At 36.7% G+C, this 25,605-nt stretch overlaps 1 protein-coding gene across 7 annotated transcripts in view; it reads right to left on the reverse strand.

The window, feature by feature from the left end:
* Window positions 1-2,813: 2,813 nt before the first annotated feature.
* YIPF4 (Yip1 domain family member 4) overlaps window positions 2,814-25,605 on the reverse strand; it is a 35,742-nt gene continuing 12,950 nt past the window's right edge. Inside the window, exons 2-6 of one of the 7 annotated variants that reach the window (XM_085019689.1) lie at window positions 20,895-21,048; window positions 18,336-18,507; window positions 13,674-13,751; window positions 9,469-9,582; window positions 2,814-5,661 (exon numbers count right to left, since the gene is read on the reverse strand). In XM_085019689.1, the coding sequence (XP_084875815.1) occupies window positions 5,524-5,661; window positions 9,469-9,582; window positions 13,674-13,751; window positions 18,336-18,507; window positions 20,895-21,048 (656 nt within the window). In that variant the 3' untranslated portion in view covers window positions 2,814-5,523. Of the gene's footprint in view, window positions 8,644-9,468; window positions 9,583-12,081; window positions 12,925-13,176; window positions 13,752-14,366; window positions 18,508-20,894; window positions 21,049-25,605 lie in introns of those variants that run through there. The other 6 variants (XM_021087657.2, XR_014842328.1, XR_014842327.1 and 3 more) reach the window with 6 other exon arrangements.

The raw sequence follows: 25,605 nt of genomic DNA on the forward strand, positions 1-25,605 counted from the left end.
TGACAGGAAAGATACCATATTTATAATCAAAAGCTTTGAAAAAGAGAACATGGCTTAGAATGTCAGGTATGGTGTGGTACCATATACCTGTTTGATTACCTAAACTATCAAACTTCAGCCAAATGAGTTTTCGTTTCCTTCTACTCACTTGCTATTCCCTGTCTGTAATAGTCTCCCTCTCTTCTCTGTCTAGTTAACTTTTGCTTATCCCTAAAATTTCAGCTTAAGCATTATTGCCTCATCTAATTCCCCTGTTATTCACTGTCTTGCCACCACAGACCTCTCCTTCTCCATTTGTTACAAGCGCTTTAAGACTTGTTACAATAACTGTCTCTCAAAAAAATAGTGGCTCATTAGGCTGCATCTGTGGCGTTTGTTGCGTATCATTGTTAACCCTTCACCTAGCATAGTACCTGGCACATAGAACACGATCGATACTTTTTTTTTTTTTTTTGTCTTTTGTCTTTTTAGAGCTGCACCTGAGGCATATGGAGGTTCTCAGGCTAGGGATCCAAGCGGAGCTACAGCTGCTGGCCTACACCACAGCCACAGCAACGTGGGATCCGAGCCCTGTCTGCGACCTACACCACTGCTCACGGCAACGCCGGATCCTTAACCCACTGAGTGAGGCCAGGGATTGAACCCGCAACCTCATGGTTACTAGCTGGGTTCATTAACCACTGAGCCACTACAGGAACTCCCAATAAATACTTGATTAATACCTATTACCTCTTCACATTCAGATTACTCAATTCAAATGCTCTTTTTCTCAATGTTTCATTTTTGGGGCCACCACTAGTAGCATCTTTTGAAAATAAATTTGTATTTGGTAAAAGATTTCCTTACATCCCATTTGGCAAAGAAGACTGAGTATGAGAAACTTAATGCCCAGGCCCATCATCATCAAGAATATTTTCACTGTTTTCTGTGGGGATATTATAATTATCATAAAGAGTAATTTTTAGCATAAGGATTACAAAACATATGGATTGTTACACCATCAAATGGTGTACACTATTTGATATTTACATAGCAACTGATTAATTCCACATAAGCAGGCTCATTATAAAAATCATGAAAAATCTAGTATTTCAATTAGTTATCTTTTTCAATACACACTTATTCGTGAATAGCAGCAAACCATTTTAGTATTACCTTTTTATCATTGGATGACAAATTTCTCCTATAACCAGTCATTCCGTGTAATTTCATTTGATCCCATGTGAAATACTTCGGTAAGTTTTCATTGCTTGTTTGATTTTTAATAAAAATTGTTCAGTATCAACTATTATAGAAAAACTATGGTTTCTATTCTTAGTAAATCAAATTTACTTGTATTCCAAGTGTTAATTTAACAAAATTATTACAAGTAGGAAAGCTTACTTTCCTCCCTAAGTATTAATACCTTTTATATACTCTCATTACAAGTTAAATTTAAAATATTTAAAATTTTTTCTTCATATTAATATCTAACTTAAATCTCAGTGATGGCATTAGTATATCAACGAACTGTTCAGAAGGGACGTTTAAGGAATTTTTTCCAAGCACTTGCAAATTATAAACTAAGTATCTTCAAAGTGAAAACTTGTAAATATCTTGCTGAAACTTAGAAAAGTTGAAACCAGGGTTACTACCAACGCAAAACGTAAAACAGGGAATTATTTTAATTAAAGCCATCTTAATCATCCTGAAATTTTTTCCCCTAAATTAACCTCCAAATTGCAACCTTGGCATATCAAGAAAATTTCAAATGAGAAACCTAACCCTAAGCTTCATGTTTAATAATACATGCCTTGTACAGGGAATATTCTCTTAACCATTTCTCTTCAGACCACTCACTATACCCCATAAGACACAGTAGGGTCTGAAATTGTTATAAAGTGTACAGAAAGAACGTTTGTTATAACAAAAATGTACTCACAAGAGGAACTTCTTCAGAAAATATGATTCTACTGCAAAGATATAAGAATATCAAGTCTTTACCCATGTCAAAAAATCATATTTTGGAATTTTTAAAAAAGTGACAACAGATTTTCAAACACACAAGCTACTGCCAGGAAATTATACAAATAAAGATAGAGCACTTGTAATCCAGTTTCTAAAGGGAAATTAAAATGTAGTACTAGGAGTTCCCGCTGGAGTGCAATGGGCTGGGCAGAGTCTCTGCAGTGTCAGAATGCAAGTTTGACTCCCAATCTGGCATAGTAGCTTAAAAGATCCAGTGTTGCTGCAGTTGCAGCTTAGGTCACACTGCAGCTTGGATTTGATCCCTGGCCTGAGAACTCCCTATGTTTGGGTGGCCAAAAAAGAAAAAAAAAATGTAGTACTAGGTAAGCTATAATACTGGGTTCACTTAAAGAAACCATTTATGGAAGAGGATAATAAAACACTATTATTTTGTTTATGTGACTAAAACAAAATATCAGAGCAGGGAATATCTGAGGGTGATTTTTACTCTATTAAAACTTATTTCAGACTGCCATGAATTGTACTGACACAAGACTAAGTCCTATTAATAGGGGCTTTTAAACACTCTGAGATACTTTAGGGCTCCCCATGATGTGTACTGGTCTCCTTTGTTTGCAAAGAACTAAACAAGAAATCCAACTTTCAGTTACAAAAAAAAAAAAAAAAAAAAACTGTAAGAAGTAAGTTATTTTAACAAAACTAACAAACATGTCAATTTCCTAAAGCCTAAAACTAGCTGAAATATGCACTAATAAAAATATAAATGATAAATAATAACCATCTTAAAATATTCAGCTTTGATGAACAGGAAAAATATTCTTTTTTATTAATTTATAGAAGCATTATTTTATTCAACTTTTTATTTAGTTTTTAAATGAACTAAATTTTAAATGACATTTGAACAAAATGTCTATCTCATTTTAAGTCAATGCAAATTTTCACTAATTTAGAAATATTAATGTATTAATAGGGAATTTTTGGAAATAGACACATTATATTACATACAAAAGTGTTTTACAGACCTTAGAAATTATCAAGTTTAATAATGGTTCATAAAACTTTACAAATCTTCCTAAACTGTGTTTTAATACAATGAAAATTATATATAGAATTTGATTTACAAAATTTCAATCACTTTGTAATCAATTTTTTTTTTTTTTTTTGGTATTTTTAGGGCCACACCTGCCACATATGGAAGTTCCCAGGGTAGGGTCTAATCAGAGTTGCAGCTGCCGGCCACAGCCACAGCCACTGCAACGCCAGATCTGAGCTGTGTCTGTGACCTATGCTGCAACTTGTGGCCATGCCTGATCCTTAACCCACAGAGAAAGGCCAGGAATTGAATCCATGTCCTCATGGATATTAGTTGGGTTCGTTATTGCTGAACCACAATGGGAACTCCCTTTTGTAATCAATTTAAAACAGAAGTAAATATGTCTCAATTCTTTTTTCGAGGATTAATATTCATCAAAATTACTACAACTGTTAACAGTTAAAACATGTACACATCCACACACACAAACTAGAAGAGACAAATACTAATGAACTAATAATTAAGTCGGAAATCATGATTTAAAATCAACTTGACTTGTAAAATATTGTTAAATATAAACTCAAGAAGACATTATAGTCAGCTTATCATTATTAGCTGTAGTAGTACTGTATCTTGTACACATTTACATATCATATTTTCAAACTGACAGCCTGTTTCAACTGCTTTGCCCATTAACACATAGAGATATTGGCTGAGCTTGAAACATTATAAAGGCATTTATTTATATACCCTAAACAGGGCAGTTCCTAACATTAAATGTTATTATTTGTAAATACTTTAGAATACACACATCTCATGTTATCTTATTTTTAGGAATAAACATAATTCATATAAATGAACTTTTCATTCACATCTTAAAGAAATAGCTTAAAAAAAATTTAAACCATCTTTTGATGGAGTTGGTCCTAAAATGCTTTGACTTACTGCTTAGTAAAATTCTACCCCCAGCTTTCTGAGGAAGATTCCAGGGTCAACACTATGAACACCAAATATAATAATCTGCTGTAACAAAGTACTAATCTTAGGAACTCCTTAAATATGACAAATGTTTTCTTTATAGTTGCTGCCTCTGTAGCTATAGATCCTCCCTCATTATTACATATTACTTTAAGTTTTAGAAGTTCTATCCCTTTGCTGCTTTTTTTTTTTTCTCCCTTGTTTAGGTGGGGGGAAGAAGGGAAAAGGAAGAGAGATGGGCTTGATATCTTGCTAATTTGCAGGCTTGCTTCAGGGTTGCTGGATATTTCCTGATGAATAAGGTTGCTAAAGAAATACATACCAAGAGTTATCATATTGAGGATAGCAGTTAACTCTTCTAGCTGAGAGCAGAAATGATAATAATTGTTTAATAGTTATTAGGCATTTTCTATTTTATGGATATAAAATATTTTACCCACTTTACAAACTAATATTAAAAGGTTCATCTAGAGTCTAAGAAATTATTTGCCAAAAAATTTCACCCCTTAAAATTTAATATTTCCCTTAACAAATATTGTATATGCTTATTAAAGAGTACCTGATACTTGTTAAAATATCAAGTAATAGAGGACAAGTTGTTATAAAACAAAACACACAGCTGGGAAGCGTTTTATTTTTTTCTACTTCATATAACATTGTTTAGGACCACAAGATTTTAAAGGTCTCTTTCCATGAACTTTTATGACTTAGGAATACCACTTAAAAATATTTACTGATGCTATAAATATTACTGTTTTTCTACATTTTGACAATTTTAAGAATGCCATATCATCATGCCTCTTGCTCCTTTGGTCAGAAAGATAAAAAGAAACTTAAATCAGATGTTGAGACATTCAAAAGTGGTTTTTAAAAGCATACCCAAACAAATCAAATCTACATCAGCAACTGTCATAATTAATTTTAGTTGTTATCATTAAGAATTTTTAACAAGGACATTTGAGATTTTAAAAATTATATATAATTTAAAAACAAAGATTAATGGCCAAATTAAAGAAAGTTTAAGCATCAGATTTAAAATATCTTAATTTTTAGGCTATTCAGAAATATATTTTGTGAATAATAAGAACTACTTCATAAATATATATGTATAAATATAAATATATATCTACAGGATCTGCAATGCAGGAGAAAACCCTTTAAAGAAAAAGAAATTGCACTTTTAGATTATCAGAATGTTGTCACATTTACCCTTCGAGTGAAACATAATTATCATTTCAGGTGCTTTTGGCACAAGTTTTTATGTGAATATTGACACAATCTTAAAAACATAATGCTTTCATATTTTATTCACTGGAATATGAAGAATCAAACAGAATTTAGAATTCTGACCAAAAAATATCCAGATAACTGCAACTACTTAATTAAATACAAAAAAATATTGTTTTAAAAAGACCTTAAACTGCTTTTACATCTGGAACATGTAAAATTTTACCAGCAACAGGTTTTCTTCAATTTCCTCAAGCAAGAATCCCAGCCTACACAAAAATGTAACATTGTCTTTTTCCATTCATATATGACTTAGATCACACCCCAGTATATAAGGACAAAAAATAAATGTATAATAAAAAGATTGGATAAATCAGGAGAGGCTTTTTGGTCTTGAATTCTTCACCCACTAACAATGAAGCAGCACTGTAGGCAGCCCAAAACACACCAAACAGCTTTAAAAAAAAAAAAAACGAAAAAGACAAAAGGCAGCATATTAGCAAGTCAATTAACATTTTGGGTATCAAGAGTGAAAACAACATTTATAATATTTTTTAAAAAACAATCCTGACAATCAGTTATGGAAACAGTAAAACTTACTGAGAATATTTAAAATTTATTAACAATATTTATCCTGCTCTGCTCCCTGACTTCTGCAAACCATGTCTTTTGTTATCAAATTTGTCAAATCATAAGAATCACTTCGGGTGCCTATATTAAGAACAGAATCCTGGGATTCATTCTAGTTCTGTTGAATAGGATTCTCTAAGGGAAGAAGGGTCTAATTATCAGTCTTTTTAACAAGTGTCCCTGGTGATTTAAGATAAGGCCACTTTTAGAAAATAGTGGGATAAACTGCTGAAAGGTATTTTTTTTTCTGAAAGAAACTAACTGATCCTTACAAAGTAGAAATTTTTCCTTTTTTGTCTTCTAAGAAGTAAAAGAAAACTAGATTAAGTGAAAATATTACACAATATTAAGTATAAAATCATTTTAGGAAAAACACGACATTTTGGTCAAGAGTTTTTTGATTAGGCACATACTTAATTTTAAATTTTTTCTACTAGAAATTTATATAACACTTTTATTAATACAGTCGCTGAAGACAACTTACAGAATGAAATGAAAGAACTTAAGGGAGTTCCCATTGTGGGACAGCGGAAAAGAATCCAACTAGAATCCATGAGGAAGTGGGTTTGATTCCTGGGCTCATTCAGTGGGTTAAGGATCCGGCGTTGCCCTGAGCTGTGGTGTAGGTCTCTGACGTGGCTGGGATCCCAAGGTGCTGTTGCTGTAGCTAAGACACAGGCAGCAGCTTTAGCTCAAATTCGACCTCTAGCCTGGGAACTTCCATATGCCTTGAGTGTGGCGCTAAAAGCCATAAAAAAAAGAAAGAAAGAAAGAAAGAAGAATTTCAAAGGTAGAAATCAGGGAAATTATGACAGAAATAGACCTGGCAAAGAACAGGGTTTCTCAACATTCTTGGGCTAGATAATTGTTGTGGGAACTTGCCCTATGCATTGTAGGATATTTAATAGTATCCCTGGCTTCTATTCACCTTATACTAGTATCAACCCACCCCTCGCCATGTGTGACAACCCAAAGTGTCTCCAGACATTGCCAAATGTCCTTAAGGGGCAAAATCGTCATCAGTTGAGAATCACTGGTACAAAGGTAAAAAATAAATACTGACAGATTGATTGAAAATTTATTTGAGATGGTCTAATTTTCTACTGTGCTTTTTTTTAAACTAAAAACAAACAAAAAATTACAAAGTATTTTAGAACTACAAACAAGCATAAGAAAATATATGAAATAAAATTAAAATCAAATTGCATTTTTTTTTTGCACCTGCAGCACATGGAGGTTCCAGGCTAGGAGTCAAGTCTGAACTACAGCTGCTGGCCTATGCCACAGCCACAGCAACATCAGATCCAAGCCACATCTGTGACCTACAGCACAGCTCACAGCAACGCCGGATCCTTAACCCACTGAGCTAGGCCAGGGATGGAACCCGAAACCTCATGGTTCCTAGATGGATTTGTTTCTGCTGAGCCACGATGGGAACTCCTCAAATTGCATTTTTATGTTATGATAACATTTTTTGTTGTAAATAGATGGTTAAAGATTGGTAAGATTTACAGTTTTAATCTGAAAAAAATTAGTGCTTATATATTAAACTGTATTCTAATGCTAGATTTAAATGATGAGAGTTTTACAAAATTATATACCAACAAGCTTTAGACTAAAACAAGAAACATGTGCAACAGCTCACTACACACAGAAGATTAAGTGATTAGGGAAAAATATTTGATAAAGAAAAATCTAAATTTGAAAAAGAATTTTATCCTAAATTAATGACATAAAAAAGACTTTTCCATTTTATAGTAATATATTCACATGTTGTACAAAGAACATTAAGACCAATTTCCAGAAGACTCTATGACTGAAAATAGCCAGAAGACATGGTTTTAGCAATTTTGGGAGTAGCCTCAAAAGAATTCAGGCTCTAATCTAAGTAAAACAACCTCAAGCAGGAAGTGATCCTGAATGATTCGGTGAAGTGGTATGTTCACTAAGGCTAGATAATTAAATGCCAGCATGGGGCTAGCTTCTGCACTGTAAGACTTTTAAACTAAGTGCTAATAATGAGAATTTAAAAAACAAAAACAAAACAGGTTTAGAATGTAGAGGAAAGAAAACTGTTGTCCTTGGTCTCAACATGTTCAAACAGTTTAAACATACAAAGGCAGTCTCAAAGTATTCTTTTAATATTTATAATAATAATAGCTACCACTTGAGTGCCTATTCTGCATCAAGCACTGTACCAGGCATTATTTATACTTTAAAGGATTCCTTTTTGTAGAGGAAGGTAAGAAAAGACATCTCCCCAAGGCAGACAGCAAGTAAGTTGTAGAACCAAGATTTGAATTCAGAACAGATTGTTCTAAAATCCAACTCTTCTCAAAACCCAAAACTTATATACTGTCTGTCTGTAGTTACTCAATTCTAAACGGAATAATATAGGAGCTCCCCTGGTGCTCAGTGGGTTAAGGATCCAATGTTGCCACTGCTGTGGCATGGGTTCAATCACTGGCCCGGGAATTCCCTCATGCTGCGAATGTAGAATCAGTAATAAACTTTAAGTAAAAACAAAGGTCATAAAAATGACTACTCTAGCGTGGAGGCTACATAATGGCAGTTTTGAAAGTGGTGGTCTTAAAAAAGTTCTATTTTCCTAAAGAACAAAGGTACATTCCCTGTGTAATACAAATACATATGTTAAAGCAGTCATTTATTTCCTCAAGTTGTTCAAAATTAATAAATGCCAACACAAATTATATCACTGCTTATTAATACTTAGTATTATCAGTAAATATTTAAAGTAGGTATATATGTTAATGTAAATTTAACACAGCATAAAGAAGTCTTGATCTCTGCAAAATAGAAAAGCCAATTTATTAGAACTGATAAGGTTCTTACTATTCAAATAGGAGTTAACAATTATTAAATAAATGTCCAGTTGAACTTTAAATAAACATCTCCCACAAAACATAAGTCAGATGAACTCATATTATAAGCACATGGAAGAAAATCTTAACATTAAATTAAAAAATTCTGAATGGAATACCCTGAGGCCTGATTTGCTCTTTGTTCTTTATTCTAGCCTAAATATACATAACTTCTTTCAATTAAAAAGGAAAAATGAAAGAAAGACAACTGGTAAAATCAGTGAGTAAAGTCATTGGTCCAAAATACCACTAACAGTTTGATAAACAGTTGTAGATTACAAGATTCTTAGCCAGAGAACTAGTACAGTCAGTGTTGTTATCTGTGAGTTCTGCATACAAGGATTCAGCCAACTGTGAATCAAAATTACGCAAAAAAAATTCCAGCAGTTCCCTGGTGGCCTAGCAGTTAAAGATTCAGTGTTGTCACTACTGTGGCTCGTGCTCAATCCCTGGCCCAGGAACTTCTGCGTGCAGCGGATAGGGCAAAGAAAAAAAAAATCCAAAGTTCCAAAAAACAAAACTTGATTTTGCTACACTAGAAACTATTTACATAGCATTTACATTGTCTTAGGTATCATAAGTAATCTAGAGATGATTTAGGTTATATGTAAATACTACACTATCTTATATAGGGACTTGAGTGTCTGCAGGGGGTCCTGTGACCAATCCCCTGTGAATATATAGAGAGACAACAGTATACTTTTGTTACTGGGAAACAGTAAACTATTTTTTATAACACACATTACTTACTTTTATAAGTGTAGACACCAATTCAAATGATCCAACCACCAAAAGTATAGGGGCTATTACAATTAGAGGAAGTAATGAATATCCTATAACACCAAGGACTTGACCATATGCAACCTGTGAATTTTCAAAAATTTAAGTAAATATCATAGAAATCAAGATATTTATTTTAATCACCATAAACATCATATATATTTTGTTGAACTTACATAAAAATAAGAATCAAGAAAATCATAAAGGTATCATACCTATTACATTTCAAGTTATCATACAGTTTCTTATGTTCCCACTCTCAACAACCCACCAGGATTTCAATTATCATCGATTTTGATGATACTAAAATCTACATTTTCTGCCCTCCTCTTTCTTTTGAGCTTCAGACTTATATATCCAATTTCCCTCACTATATTCCTTGGTCACTACTTCCTTTGTTGTAAGAGGATTATTTAAAAGGACCACAACTACCTTATTCAGATGAAAAATTCAAGATCTAGAGAAGCTAGATGTGACAAATGAAGAATAGAAGGGAAGGGAGAGCAGGCAAGAGAGACTGAAAAGAAAAATATTTTTTAGTGGCTACTATGTGCCAAGTTCCGTTACAGCGCTTCACATACTGTGAAGATCAAATGCAGTAACAACTCTATGAAGTATTACTGTCCCCAGTATGAAGAAACTGATTTTTAGAGAGACAAAGTGCCTTGTTCAGGACAGGAAAGCTACTTGGCAAGAGTTCAAACTAAGATCTACATCTTTTAACTTCTAATATCAACAGTCCTAAATTACCAATAAAACATTTAGTGATATTTGTTTTCATGTAAAAATTATATAAGGAGTTCCTACTGTGTCTCAGTGGGTCAAGAATCTGACTGCAGTGGCCTGGATCACTGTAGAGGAGAAGGTTTGATCCCTAGCCTAGAGCAGTGGATTAAAGGATCTGGTACTGCCACAGCTGCAGCATAGGTCACAGCTACAGCTTGGACACACACCCTGGACCAGTAACCTCCACATGCCACAGGTGTGACCATAAAAATAAAGATTAAAAAAATTACATACAAATTTTGTCTATAAGAAATAATATGTGAATAAATGTAATTTTTAAGTCTGTTAGAATCATTTTAAATTTCCTTGAGCAGAGTGAAAACGTTACATAGATAAATGTTACTCTAAATTTATTCAAGAATTTTAAGTTAAGATGATGGATTGAGCACATATATCTCATACCATCTCCTCCCAAAACTCCACTAAAAGGAAAAGGGGGAAAAAATTCCTTTTTTAAAAGAGGCACAAACAGGAGATTAGAAGATGAGAGAACAGAAACTTAATTTCGGAAGCTGGAAAGCAGAACAAGATTAAGTAACAGACCTGGAAACCTCTCCACCAAGTATGAGAAAAGGGCTCCAAAGTTCTGCATTTAGGAGTTCCTGCTGTGGCTCAGTGGGTTAAGAACCCAACTAGTATCCATGAGGATGCAGGTTCAATCCCTGGCCTTAATCAGTGGGTTAAGGATCTGGCGTTGCCACAAGCTGCAGCACAAATCGAGATGCAGCTTGATCCCGTGTTGCTGTGGCGTAGGCTGGCAGCTGCAACTCTGATTCGACCCCGAACTTCCATATGCCACAGGTGCAGCCCTAAAAAAGAGGGGAAAAAAAAAAAAGAGTTCTGCATTTAGCATTTGATGTTCATAGAGTCAGCCAGATATGAGTCAGCACCCACATCATAACTGCCTGGTATCCCTTGTTCTTTACTCTCACCACAGAGTGTTGAAATCCAGAGTGCTGGAATTCCTAGGTTTATGGTAATTCATAAAGTCAAATTTAATGGAGCAATGGTTCTCAAGGTGTGGCCCACAGACCGCAAGGGTCCCAGAGACTTTTCTGAAAGACTGGATGGAATGTTAAAGCTATTTTTTATAATAGTAATAAAACATTATTTGCCTTTTTAATTGGGTCGATATTGGTACTAGTAGAACAAAAGCTTCAGCATGACTCAAACATGAACTATACTAGTAGTGACTGTGTTCTTTACTAACACACACTCATAGAAGAAGAAAAAAAAAAGCCAGTTTCGCTTAATGTCCCTTAATGAAGCAATTAAAATGATTAATTTTATTAAACCTCAACCTTTGAGTGTACATCTTTTTAATACTCCATGCAACAAAATGTGAAGTGTACAGAAAGCCTCTCTGCTCTATTCTGATTCAGTGGTTATCCCAAGGAAGAATACTTATATAACTGTTTGAGTGAATAGTTAAATTGGATGTTTTTTCCATGGAACACTATTTTTACTTGAAAGAAGAGCTGAAAAACAAGCTATGGTTATTCAGTGTTAGGTACTGGCAGGCAGCATGAATGAAGATGAACAAAATGAGCCTACTGCGTCAAAGAAAATGATTGACAATATTTCTTACGAATTATAAAATTCTACCTTTCAAGAAGTTGAAGTCTCGAAAACTTGTATCCAACACTGTAAACTTCACAGTTTTCCAATACAGATTTTTCCGATGAGATTGGTAGTAATATTAACGAATGTGATTTTCTGATATTATAATAAATATTTGGAAAATCTGCAAAACTCAGTGAACTGATGTTTTCTAAATGATCAGCATGGGTGAAAAGATCCATCCAAAGTGAATTTTAATGAAACAGAGTATGAAAAGTTCATTGATATGGTTTGAGAATCCTTATGGAAACAACTTTAAGAAACCATTACTTGTTAAGTGTTGGTACAGCATCAGAGTAGAATATCCACAATCATCTAAAAAAGTGTACTAAAATAATACTCTTCCTTTTCAAATTCTTTGTGTGAGGTCTTATTTTTTTACATATACTTTAACCAAAACAATGTATCATTACAACTGAATGCAAAAAGCAGGTATTAGAATCCAGTTTCTACTAAGCCAGACATTAAAACCACTTGCAAAGGAGTTCCATTGTGGCTCAGCAGAAATGAATCTGACTAATATCCATGAGGACGCAGGTTCGATTCCTGGCCTTCCTTGTTCAGTGGGTTAAGGATCTGGCATTTCCATGAGCTGTGGTGTAGGCTGCAGATGTGGCTTGGATCTGGTATTGCTGTGGCTCTGGTGTAGAGAGCAGCTACAGCTCTGATTCAATCCCTAGCCTGGGAACCTCCATATGCCGTGGATGCAGCGCTAAAAAAAAAAAAAAACCTACTTGCAAAAATGTAAAACAATGTCTTTTCTCACTTTGTTTTGAAAAATAGTTTTCCTTAAAACATACTTGGTTTTAGTTTTAAATAAATACATACTAAAATTTTTCATTTTCACTTCTAACGTGGTAGACAGCTTTTTTTTCTTTTCTTTTCTTTTTTTTTTTGCTTTTTAGGGCTACACCTGAGGCATATGGAAGTTCCCAAACTAGGGGTTGAATCAGAACTGAAGCTGCTGGCCTACACCACAATCAAAGCAATACCAGATCCAAGCCGAGTCTGCGGCCTACACTGCAGCTCACAGCAACACCAGATCCTTAACCCACTCAGCAAGGCCAGGGATCAAACCCATGTCCTCATGGATACTTGTCGGGTTCATTACCACTGAGCCACAACGTGAACTCCCTAACACAGTAAATAGTCATAAATACAACCCACTTAAAGAAATCTCTTTAGAGACCTGACGTTAAGAAGTCTGAGAACTGTTACAACAGAGAATAACTGTAGGCTTCCCTAAAAAGCTGTAAATTAGTTATGAAACAATTTTTCTTTCCTCTTTATTTCTCATAACATTTTTGAATATGAATACTAATATGCCTATCATCTTATTTTTTTTATTTTTTATTTTGTCTATTATCTTAAAAAGAAGTAGTGTAACAAGAGTAATTCTAGAAGTTCCCATTGTGGCTCAGCAGTAATGAATCTGACTAGCATCCACAGGTTCAATCCTTGGCCTTGCTCAGTGGGTTAAGGATCTGGCATTGCTGTGAGCTGCAGTGTAGGTCACAGACGTGGCTCAGATCTAGCATTGCTATGGCTGTGGTGCAGCCTGTCAGCTACAGCTTCTGTTCGACCCCTAGCCTGGGAACTTCCATATGTCATGGGTGTGGCCCTAAAAAGACAAAAAAAAAAAAAAAAAAAAAAAGAAATTCTGGGACAAGAAAAGATGATGATGAATATAGCTACTGATAGTATCTACAGTATCAAAAATAAAGTTTACCATAAAAAAATAAAGGCTATTTTCAAAATTAACCACTTACTTCTCCACCAAGAACTCTGGCCAGTAAGAAAATTGTTAACGAACCAAATATCCAAATGGTGATAATCCAAGAGACCACCTTAAGAGAAAAAGAAATTTAAGCAGTTAGTATCTGTATAGCAAATAAGCTGATAATTTCCCATAAATGCAATTCTCTGCCATATAAGATATTTTAGTATGACCAATTTCAGGTCATAGAGAGTTTGGATTCCCAAGTAGCTTTCCAAAACTTAATAAGAATATAATATATAATATTTTACATCCAAATTGAAATTTTAGCAATGTTCAATTGCCTAAGAAAATGTCAGTATTTCAAGATCTATGATAAAAGATTACTGCAAAAAGAGAACAAACTGTTGACTTCCAACCCCTGGTTTATAGCTCTGCAAGGAAAAGTCATCCCTGAAACAAGTTACCAGTCTTCTCAGGAGGTCTCTAAAGTTAACATTAACTACACATTCATCCAGGTAATAGAATGTGGAAGACATTTCAGATAATTTTAACTCCTGAGACTTGGCATAATAATGATACATGCATATATTTCCAAGTTCTGTCTGCCTGGGGTGGTGGGGGGGAAATCTAGAAATAATGACAACCAGTAGCAAAATAAGCACACTTATTGCTCAGATCCTGGTTTCTAAATATTCTCCAATAAAAGGAATTAGGACACTTTAGACAAATGATTGATTCAGGCCTGGGAAAAGGAAAATTTAAAAGGTGAGCCCAGGAGCTCCCACTGTGACACAGAGGGATCAGCAGCGTCTTGGGAGCAACAGGACACCATGTCAATCCCTGGCCCAGCGCAGTGGGTTAGGGATCCAGCGATGCCACAGCCTGGGTTGCCACTGTGGCTTGGATCTGATCCCTGGCCTGGGAGCTCCATATGCCACAGTCGGCCAAAAGAGGGGGAAAAAAAAAAAAAAAAAAAAAGTGGTGAGCCCAGAACACTCTGTGGAGTCAGAAAGAAAGGAAGGGCTCAAAAAAGGATGGGGATATGTTAAAAAGATACAGAAGCTAACCTAAAGGAACTCCCAATGGCTAAAAGTAAAAACACCTGAGCAATAAAATAAATGATAGTATTGGATTATAGTCCAGAAAATTTTTTAAAAATCCATTGAGTCGGTACTGACAAAAATAAATCAATGATTAAGTAATGGCAAAGAAGGAATAGCTGTTCCAAAGAGAATACCAATCAATACATGCGGAAGAAATGAGGAAAATCACCACTCCATAACTGTTGCATCAAAGATCCATTAATAGATGCTAAAATTAGTGACTAAAGTTTGATAAGAAACGAGATGTTTGCATAGTCACAAAGTATCTCCATAAGGTACTTATTATATTATAAAGGAAGAAATAACAATTTTAAGTGGAGGAATTGGGCAGGCAGATACTACCCCAACACCTAACCAAGGGATATGTTACTAGCACCAATAATAAGACATATCAATATCATGGAATCCCTGATAGCATGTAAAGAAGAATACAATGTCACTTCTGTGGTATTCTTGACAAAAATGTATGACCCCAATCCAGTCATATGAAAATATCAAGCAAAGCCAAATTAGGAGTTCCTGTCATGGCTCAGTGGCTAACAAATCCAACTAGGAACCATGAGGTTGCTGGTTCGATCCCTGGCCTTGCTCAGTGGGTTAACCAGCGTTGCCATGAGCTGTGGTATAGGTCGCAGACATGGCCTGGATCTCCCGTTGCTGTGGCTCTGGAGTAGGCCGGTGGCTACAGCTCTGATTAGACTCCTAGCCTGGGAATCTCCATATGCCGTAGGAAAAGCCCTAGTAAAGGCAAAAGGACAAAAAAAAAGTCAAATTAGGAGTTCCCATCATGGCTCAGCAGTAACAAACCCTACTAGTATCCATGAGGATGTGGGTTCGATCCCTGGCCTTGCTCAGTGGGTTAAGGATCTGGCACTTGTTGTGGTGTAGGCCAGCAGATCCAGCTCCGATTTGACCTCTAGCCTGGGAACTTCCATATGCCGCAGGTGTGGGCCTAAAAAGACACACATACCAAAAAAGGCCAAATTAAGAAATATTCTATGGAGGGAAGAATCTCCTGTTTTTAACCTTAGAACCCTCTGTTCAAATGAAAGATTATATGAAATAGATAAAATTCATGCTGAGATACTAATACTTGATATCAACTACTGAACATAAGGCAAATATTAATAGGACTAGTGTTATATAATATTAAGATGCCTTACTATGGAAAGAATACTCTGGCTTATGTGGTAGGCAGTAAATGTAATCACAACTGTCCTCTAAAAAAGGAGGCAGAGGGAAATAGTAGAGAAGAAGGCAATGAAAAAATGGAATCAGAGATTGCAGTGATGTGGCCAGAAGCCAAGGAATGTTTGTAGCTTTTAGCCATAGGAAGAGGCAAGAAACAGACGCTATCCTGGAAGCTCCAGAGGAACCAGCCCTGATGACATTTTGATTTTAGCCCTTTAACGCTAAATGTGGATTTCTGACTTATACAACTGCCAAAGAATAAATCTGCATTGTTTTAAGCCACTAAACTTGTGGAAATCTGTTACAGCAACAAGAGAAAACCAATTCGCTTCCCAATCAGTCTGTGGTAAAGAGTTATTTTTTATTTCCTTAAAGCCTTAAATGGGGATGAAGGAGTGATAGGTATATGATGTTTTAATGATTAAAAAAAAGCCTTTGTGGAATTCCCGTCATGATGCAGCAGAAACGAATCCAACAAGGGACCATGAGGTTGCAGGTTCAATCCCTGGCTGGCCTCACTCATTGGGTTACAGATCACAGTGGCATTGCTGTGAGCCATGGTGTAGGCTGCAGAAGTGGCTCAGATCCTGTGTTTCTGTGGCTGTGGTGTAGGCCAGCAGCTATAGCTCGAATTCAAACCCCAAGCCTGGGAATCTCCATGTGCCGAGGGTGTGGCCCCAAAAACGAAAAAAAAAAAAGAAGCCTTTGAGAATAGGACAAAGAATTATACAGAAACAAATAATGATGGAATCTTTGTCATCGTTTATTAAAAAGCTGATTTTTCCCAAAGCAATAGAAATAAGAGCAAAAATAAACCAATGGGACCTAATCAAACTGAAAAGCTTTTGCACAGCAAAGGAAACCAAAAAGAAAACAAAAAGACAACTTACAGAATGGGAGAACATAGTTTCAAATGATGCAACCGACAAGGGCTTAATCTCTAGAATATATAAGCAACTTACACAACTCAACAGCAAAAAAGCCAATCAATCAATGGAAAAATGGGCAAAAGACCTGAATAGACATTTCTCCAAAGAAGATATACAGATGGCCAGCAAACACATGAAAAAATGCTCAACATCGCTGATTATAAGAGAAATGCAAATCAAAACTACCATGAGATACCACCTCACACCAGTCAGAATGGCCATCATTAATAAGTCCACAAATAACAAGTGCTGGAGGGGCTGTGGAGAAAAGGGAACCCTCCTGCACTGTTGGTGGGAATGGAAACTGGTACAGCCACTATGGAGAACAGTTTGGAGATACCTTAGAAATCTATACATAGAACTTCCATATGACCCCGCAATCCCACTCTTGGGCATATATCCGGACAAAACTCTACTTAAAAGAGACACAAGCACCTGCATGTTCACTGCAGCACTATTCACAATAGCCAAGACATGGAAACAACCCAAATGTCCATCGACAGATGATTGCATTTGGAAGATGTGGTATATATACACAATGGAATACTACTCAGCCATAAAAAAGAATGACATAATGCCATTTGCAGCAACATGGATGGAACTAGAGAATCTCATACTGAGTGAAATGAGTCGGAAAGACAAATACCATATGACATCACTTATAACTGGAATCTAATATCCAGCACAAATGAACATCTCCTCAGAAAAGAAAATCATGGACTTGGAGAATAGACTTGTGGCTGCCTGATGGGAGGGGGAGGGAGTGGGAGGAATCGGGAGCTTGGAGCTATCAGATACAACTTAGAATATATTTACAAGGAGATCCTGCTGAGTAGCATTGAGAACTATGTCTAGATACTCATATTGCAACAGAACAAAGGGTGGGGGAAAAATGTATACATGTAAGAATAACTTGATCCCCATGCTGTACAGCGGGAAAAAATAAAATTTAAAAAAAAAGTTGATTTTTAAGTAACAGAACTAGGAGTTCCCACTGTGGTACACCAGGATCAGTCACGTCTCTGGATTACTAGGACACAAATTCAATCCCCGGCCTAGCACAGGAACTCCATATGCCATGGGGCGGCCAAAATAAATAAATAAATAAAAATAAATAGAGATAAAAAACAGAACTAAAGATGAATAAAAGGTAAGAATATGATTATGAATATTGTGTTTCAAACTCGTTATCCTTTGGGGAAATCAGAAAGGGTATGGACAGCTGGGAGGAGTTCCAACCAGTTAGCCTCTTGACATACAAATATTAATACTATTCATGTGGATGATGATGTAAAAGAATTTGGAAATCATTAATCCAAGGCATTCCTTACTTGTTTAATTAAGAATGGGTCTAGTAATAAACAAGTGAGAAATAATGGGTAAAGCTAAAGCATTTCTCAAACATAAGTATTGCAGTTAAATTTGGCTATTTTAAAATTTAAAACTCTTAAAATATTTAGGAATATGTATAAATTAAGACATACTTACCCTAAACTGTCCATATAAAGATATCATGGAAAAGAAAAGAACAACAGCCAGGGGACCCCAAAAGTCAGGATTGTCTCTCACCACTTGTCTATTAAAACCAAGTGATGGCATTGGCATCAAAACACATCGGATTTTGTAGTAAATATCCTTTAGATCGATATCCAATTCTTCCCTATAATTTTAAAATAAAAATTCTTAAAAAGGCACACACTTATGAATATTGAGACAGTTGCAACAGAATTTAAGTTTAAATGTAATTGTGTATCATGATAGGTCAACAAAATATTTGCATGTGAAGTACCACATTTGACTGGTTCCAGGGTGTACATTTTCAACACTTCGACATCTCTAAATTTGGGATGCACTACACAGTTGCTGGCATCTTATAATCGTTGTCAACTGGAGTGAAGTCAAGTGCTCCCAACATCTGCCTTTCCTTCTGCCAGTCTCCTGGAAGCACTACCAATTTAGGACTTTCAGTAAAATTCTCTGCTTGCGACTTTTTGTGACCATACTAATAATTCAGATTGCAATCCTACGTGAGAACTGCTGTGAGGTCTACATTCTCATGGGAACTTTTTTTTCTCCACACCCTACCCAGTGCCAAACTGAGACAAGCAAACTTACTTGCTGTCTCTTTTTGTATGGTAGGTTCTCATTTATCCTTATAAGGAGATAAGTTAGCCCTTTGATGTTCTAGCTTTATGCTGTATTAGGTACTTCTTCTTCCTCATCAATAAATGTAAAGTAACTGCATCTCATAATCCATACCATCTTAGATTTTATGAAATACGGTGTATAAACATTAAGAAACAGAATGTTCTGGGAGTTCCCGTTGTGGCTCAGTGGAAATGAACCTGACTAGGATCTATGAGGATGAGGGTTCAATCCCTGGCCTCACTCAGTGGGTTAAGGATCTGGCGTTGCCATAAGCTGCGGTAGGGGTCCGCAGATGTGGCTCAGATCCGGTGTTGCTGTGGCTGTGGCATAGGCCTGCAGCTTCAGCTGTGGTTCGATCCCTAGCCTGGGAACTTCCATATGCTGCAAGTGCAGCCCTTAAAAAAGCAAAAAGAGAGAAAGAAGAAAAGAAAGAAGGAAGGAGGAAGGAAGGAAGAAAGGGGATGTTTTATTAGTTTATCTACCAATAATTACTACAGAGAATAACTTGGTAATGCCTTGATTTTACAAAGCTATAGGTCTTCTTTCCAAAATTGTTAAATTCTTCACTTTTTTATCCGTATCATAATCATTTTAAAAAATTCATGTAGTATAAAGAAAGTGAAAGTATCCCTATACTCCTTCCAGTGGTAGTCCTAGAATTTCTATATGGGAGAGGGTTTGGAGGAAAACCTTTTTGGAAGTCTTAAATTGAATTTTCACTGCAAGTACCAAAGCACACCGCTTTTTACTTACGTTGCATGTTTATTTTAAATAGCTACAGACCCAGATAAATCCTAACAGTTTGGAATATCTATGTGTGTGATATATGATTATGATTCTTTTAACTTCTGCTATTAAATAGGTAAAAATTATTCTCTCATTATTTCAGTTTTACTAATTATAGTTGACCCATGAACAATGCAGGGGTTATGGGCACCAATCTCCCCAACAGTTAAAGAACCACATATAACTTTGACATCCCTAAAACTTAACTACTAATAGCCTCTGTTGACCAGAAGCCTTACCAATAACATAAATATGTGTGATTAGCATAATTTTGTATGTTACATGTACACCTACTTATTTTTTATGCATCCATGAAATGCTTTTTCTTAATTTTTTCAATATTTCTAGGCTACATGGTGTGTCTGTGAATTTTTTCAAATTGCTGCAAATCTCCCAAAAAAATCTCCAAATATGTAATGACGTAATCCATGTATAAATAGATCCACTCAGTTCAAATCTGTGTTGTTCAAGAATCAACTGTAGTAGTAAAATTTAAAATAGCTAAAACTTGGAGGAGTTCACATTTTGGCTCAGCGGAAAACGAATCTGACTAGTATCCATGAGGACGCAGTCGCTCAGTGTGTTAAGGATCCAGTGTTGCCATGAGCTGTGGTGCAGATCGAAGACTCAGCTCAGATCTGGCGTTGCTGTGGCTGTGGCGTAGGTTGGTAGCTACAGCTCCAATTAGACCCCTAGCCTGGGAACCTCCATATGTCTCAGATGTGGCCTTAAAAAGACAAAGAAAAGAAAAAATAGCTAAAACTTTTGAATGAAAAAGTGAAGGTTTTCTATATCCATCTTTAAATAATATGAAAGAATATAATCATCCTGCAGACTAGCTTTAAAAACAAAAAAATAGGAGTTCCTTTCGTGGCATAGCGGAAACCAATCCAACTACAAACTATCAGGTTTCGGGTTCGATCCCTGGCCTTGCTGTGAGCTGTGGGTGTAGGTCACAGATGTAGCTCAGATCCTGAGTTGCTGTGGCTGTGGTGTAGGCCTGCAGCTGTGGCTCCAACTGGACCCCAGCCTGCAAACCTTCACATGCCACAGGTGTGGCCCTAAAAAGCAAAAAACAAAAATAAAAAACAAAAAAATACATATTTTACATACAAGAGTGGCTTGTTATCTTCAGGGTCATCATCTTCAACTTCCAAAAGCCAGCCATATCCTCTTTGTCTCAGAAATGTAGTAGCTGTTGATTCTTTCACAAAATCTCCACCAAGGTTTAACTTGACATCTGGGGATGCTATTGAACCACTGAGATCTTAGGAGAAAAGAGGACAAAACTATAAACCAAGGTAAAATGCGTGAATTCTGAAAAACATGAGCATTATTTTGAATTAAATAATTATCATTTGAAGATCTCCAAGTATGAACATGTGCTACTAGATACAATCTTTTATATAAAAATATTTTATAGTTGACAGTGCTAAGAACAAGACAACAGGCCCAAATGAAGTCACTTATGTGAAGTCTCATGTCTCACCTGATCAGTGCTAGTGAGATAATCTGCCTGGCTTCTGCCATCTCCTAAGGGAAAGTGACCTTGCTACAACTAATCCACTTCTAGGTAGTATAACTTTCTTATCCCACTTCCTTCTGTCTATGAAAATTTTTCATTCTGTACAGGCCCTCAGAGCTCCTTTCTATCTGCTAAATGGGATTTCTGCCCAATTCATTAACCTCTGAATAAACTAATAAAACCTTTAAATTTTACTCAGTTGGATTTTGTTTTTTAACAACACTGGTGGTAGTGATGGGATCCAAAGGAAACTTCTGACAGCTCTGGGGCAATAAGAAACACAGGCATTGGTACCCACAAACTTTTGATTTTTCTCTTTCCACTTCCAAGGTCTGTGGGTTGAGTTCCTCTTGGTACTGAGGTCCGCTCTCTTTGTATGAAGCTCTTGATCTAATTGGCTTTCCAGTCAAGGGCAAGTCAGCTTGAGCAAGGAGATGGTTCCACCTGATCAAGCCCCTAGCCCTTGGTGCAGTCTCCAGTTCCCCATTTGCCTGGAATCTCAATCTGCAATCCCTATTTGTTGGGGTCATGTATGCATTGGTGGTTCAGTGGTAGAATTCTCGCCTATTTGTTGGGTTCTGCTGGTTCAATCCTTTCCCCATTCCCAGTTCCACATTGGGAACTGCTGGTGGTTTCCATAAGACTTTCTCTTGGCCAGGTTACTGTTGGTTTCTGTTAATGTGCACATGACATAAAGGCTTTTTATTTATTTTTTTTTATTTTATTTTTTGTCTTTTCTAGGGCCCCACCCGCTGCATATGGAGGTTCTCAGGCTAGGGGTCCAATTGGAGCCACAGCCACAGGCCTACACCAGAGCCACAGCAACGCGGGATCCGAGGCTCATCTGCGACCTACACCACAGCTCACAGCAATGCCAGATCCTTAACCCACTGAGCGAGGCCAGGATCGAACCTGCAACCTCATCGTTCCTAGTCAGATTCGTAAACCACTGAGCCGTGACAGGAACTCCTGTAAAGCCTTTTTAAAATAGCAATCTCCAAAACCAAAGCCACAAATTTGGCAAGTACAAACTTAGCACTTAAAAGCTGTTAGAAAAACATGGAGTTTCCTTATTGGCTCAGTGGTTAACAAATCCGACTAGGATCCAATAGTATGTGGGTTTGATCCCTGGCCTCAATCAGTGGGTAAGGATCCTGCATTGCTGTGGCTGTGGAATAGGCTGGCAGCTATAGCTCCAATTTGACCCCCAGCCTGGGAACTTCCATATGCTGCGGGTGCAGCCCTAAAAAGAAAAAAAAAAAAAAAAAAAAGAGTTCACGTTGTGGCACAGGGGAAACGAATCCGACTAGTATCCATGAGGATTCGGGGTTCAATCCCTGGCCTCGCTCAGTAGGTTAAGGATGCAGCATGGCCTGTGATCTGTGTAGGTCACAGATGCAGCTTGGTTCCTGCACTGCTGTGGCTGTGGTATAGGCCAGCAGCTGCAGCTACCATTTGAACCCCAGCCTGGGAACTTCCATATGCCACAGATATGGCCCTAAAGAGAAAAAAAAAAAAAAAAAAGGACAAAATTGTAGAAGGTTTGTGGAAAAGGAATCCTGGGAAATGAACTTCATGCATGGTCAAGCTAGCTAAGATTGGCATAAATTTAAGTTTAAAAAAAATGAATTTTGGGGATTTCCCATTATGGCTCAGCGGTTAACGAACCCGACTAGCATCCATGAGGAGGTAAGTTCAATTCCTGGCCTCACTCAGTTGGTTAAGGATCTGGCATTGCTGTGAACTGTGGTGTAGGTTGCAGACAGGGCTCAGATACCGAACTGCTGTGGGTGTGGTGTAGGCCAGCGGCTATAGCTCTGAATGGGACCCCTAGCCTGGGAACCTCCATATACCTTGGGTGCAGCCCTAAAAGACAAAAAAAAAAAAAAAAAAAAAAAAAGAATTTTTATATTAAAACTACACTCGTGGAGTTCCCTGTCGTGGCTCAGTGGTCAACAAATCCGACTAGGAACCATGAGGTTGCAGGTTTGATCCCTGGCCTTCCCCAGTGGGTTAAGGATCTGGTGTTGCCGTGAGCTGTGGTGTAGGTCGCAGACCTGGCTTGGAATGACGCTGCTGTGACTGTGGCCTAGGCGGGCAGCTACAGCTCTGATTAGACCCCTAGCCTGGGAACCTCCATATGCCTCGGGAGCCGCCCTAGAAAAGGCAAAAAAAAAAAAAAGTACACTCATGCAAAATTAGAATTTTGTTTTCTGTTAGAAGGATAAAGATTTGTTAAGACTTTCAGTCTGCTTTCTTTTCTTTTCTTTTTTTTTTTTTTTTTTTTTTTTTGTCTTATCATGTCATTCCATACCTGCAGCATATGGAAGTTCCCAGGCTAGGGGTCTAATTGGAGCTGCAAATGCTAGACTACGCCCACAGCCACAGCAACTCCAGATCCAAACTATGTGGGCAACCTACACTGCAGGTTGCAGCAATGCCAGATCCTTTTTTTGCTGTTGTTGTTGTTCTTTTTAGAGTCAACCCTCGGCATGTGGAGGTTCCCAGCTGCTAGGGGCCCAATTTAGCTGTAGCCACTGGCCTACGCTACAGCCACAGCAACGTGGGATCCGAGCCTCATCTTCTACCTACACCACAGCTCACAGCAGCAACGGATCCTTAACCCACTGAGCAAGGCCAGGGATGGAAGCTGTATCCTCGTTGTTACTAATCAGATTCATTTTCTGCTGAGCCACGACCGTAACTCCAACGACGGATCTTTTAACCCACTGAGCAAGACCAAGGACTGAACCCGCAAACTCATGGATACTAGTCAGATTCTTAACCTGCTGAGCCACAACAGGAACTCCTCAGGCTGCTAGCAATAACGGACTATGAAAGTTTATCCCTTTAGTAATATGCATGGATAGCAACAATTTTGAGTCTTACCAAAAGAATCTACTATGCTTCATGTTGTCTTTGAGCCTTTGATTATTTAAGAAAATCTAATCTTCTCAATATTAAAAGAACTAAGTTTTGTTCATAACTATGTAACCTTCCGTATTTAGCTTTAACATCTGACATCACTGCTTTGGTTAACCAAATTGTAAATGAAGTCTTTCTGTGAACTAATTTTGGGATTTTCCAGAGGGCCCTGGAACATCTCCAAAAATCTGTTCTCTCTCATTATAAAAACAAAGATGTTAAACTAACTATACTGATTTGATATATTAAATGACATGGTTAAGTATTATCAAAGAAGAAGCAATACTATGGCACAACACTGTAAATCAACTATACTTTAATAAAAAAAGCAATACATTTGTATATATATGTTACTAATACGTGTTTCATTGCATTTCAGAAATTGTACAAAATTCCTAGAAATCTGATTTGTCCTGACATAATGCTACTAGTTGTAATTCCAGTTATTATCTTAAAATGCTGTCTATCACAGAAATAATCAAATTTCCTTGTCAATTCCATTATAATGAAATCTCACCAGACCCTTAACCATGGCGATTTAAAAAAAAAATTTTTTTAAGTCTTTTTTAGGGCCACACCTGCAGCATATATGGAGGTTCCCAGATTATGGGCCGAATCAGAGCTATAGCTGCCAGCCTACACCACAGCAATGCCAGATCTGAGCTGTGTCTGTGACCTACACCACAGTTCATAGCAATGCTGGATCTTTAACCCACTGAGCAAGGCCAAGGATCGAACCTGCGTCCTCATGGATACTAGTCAGATTCGTTTCTGCTGAGCCACGATGGGAACTCCTATATAAATTCTTTTTAAAGCCATTACATATTATATATATAAACCATGAGACACAGTTTAATTGCTAAAAGGAAAATCATAAACAGTTTTTCCCACTTTTTCATGTATTTTTATTCATACATTCCTTCATTTAAATCACAACATATCTATGCTAAGTGCTTCATATATTAATGCTTAGTTCTGGTTAAATCTGACTAGTAACAGTTCCTTGCTATTTCAGCTAACTTTTTTCTTTACATAATTACATCATTTATCTTTAGATTTGGCAAATTAAAGATTGTGTGGAGTTTTCTTTTAGGTCAGTTCTAAAAAGCAGTGAAAATATTGTTACCCACATTATAAAACAAATTCTGTTTACAGTCTGTACCAGTGCCTTAGAAGTTACAGAAAATCACAGTAGTATATATGTTACATTTTCCGGTTAAAGAAAAATTGGGAATAGAAAAGGACTTGCTTGAGGTCATACAGGAATTAGGGAAAAAACACATTTGTAGGACCAGACAATATGCACTAGTAAACAACCATCAATGTTGTTAACTAGAAGTCACAAGAGTGGAGTGGTATTTTAGAAAACTTGGC

This window comes from Sus scrofa, chromosome 3, assembly GCF_054392235.1.
Source record: "Sus scrofa isolate SSC_HxYL_T2T_F1_AM1 chromosome 3, Sscrofa_HxYL_maternal_Yorkshire_Landrace_v2.0, whole genome shotgun sequence".
Taxonomy (NCBI): Eukaryota; Metazoa; Chordata; class Mammalia; order Artiodactyla; family Suidae; genus Sus; species Sus scrofa.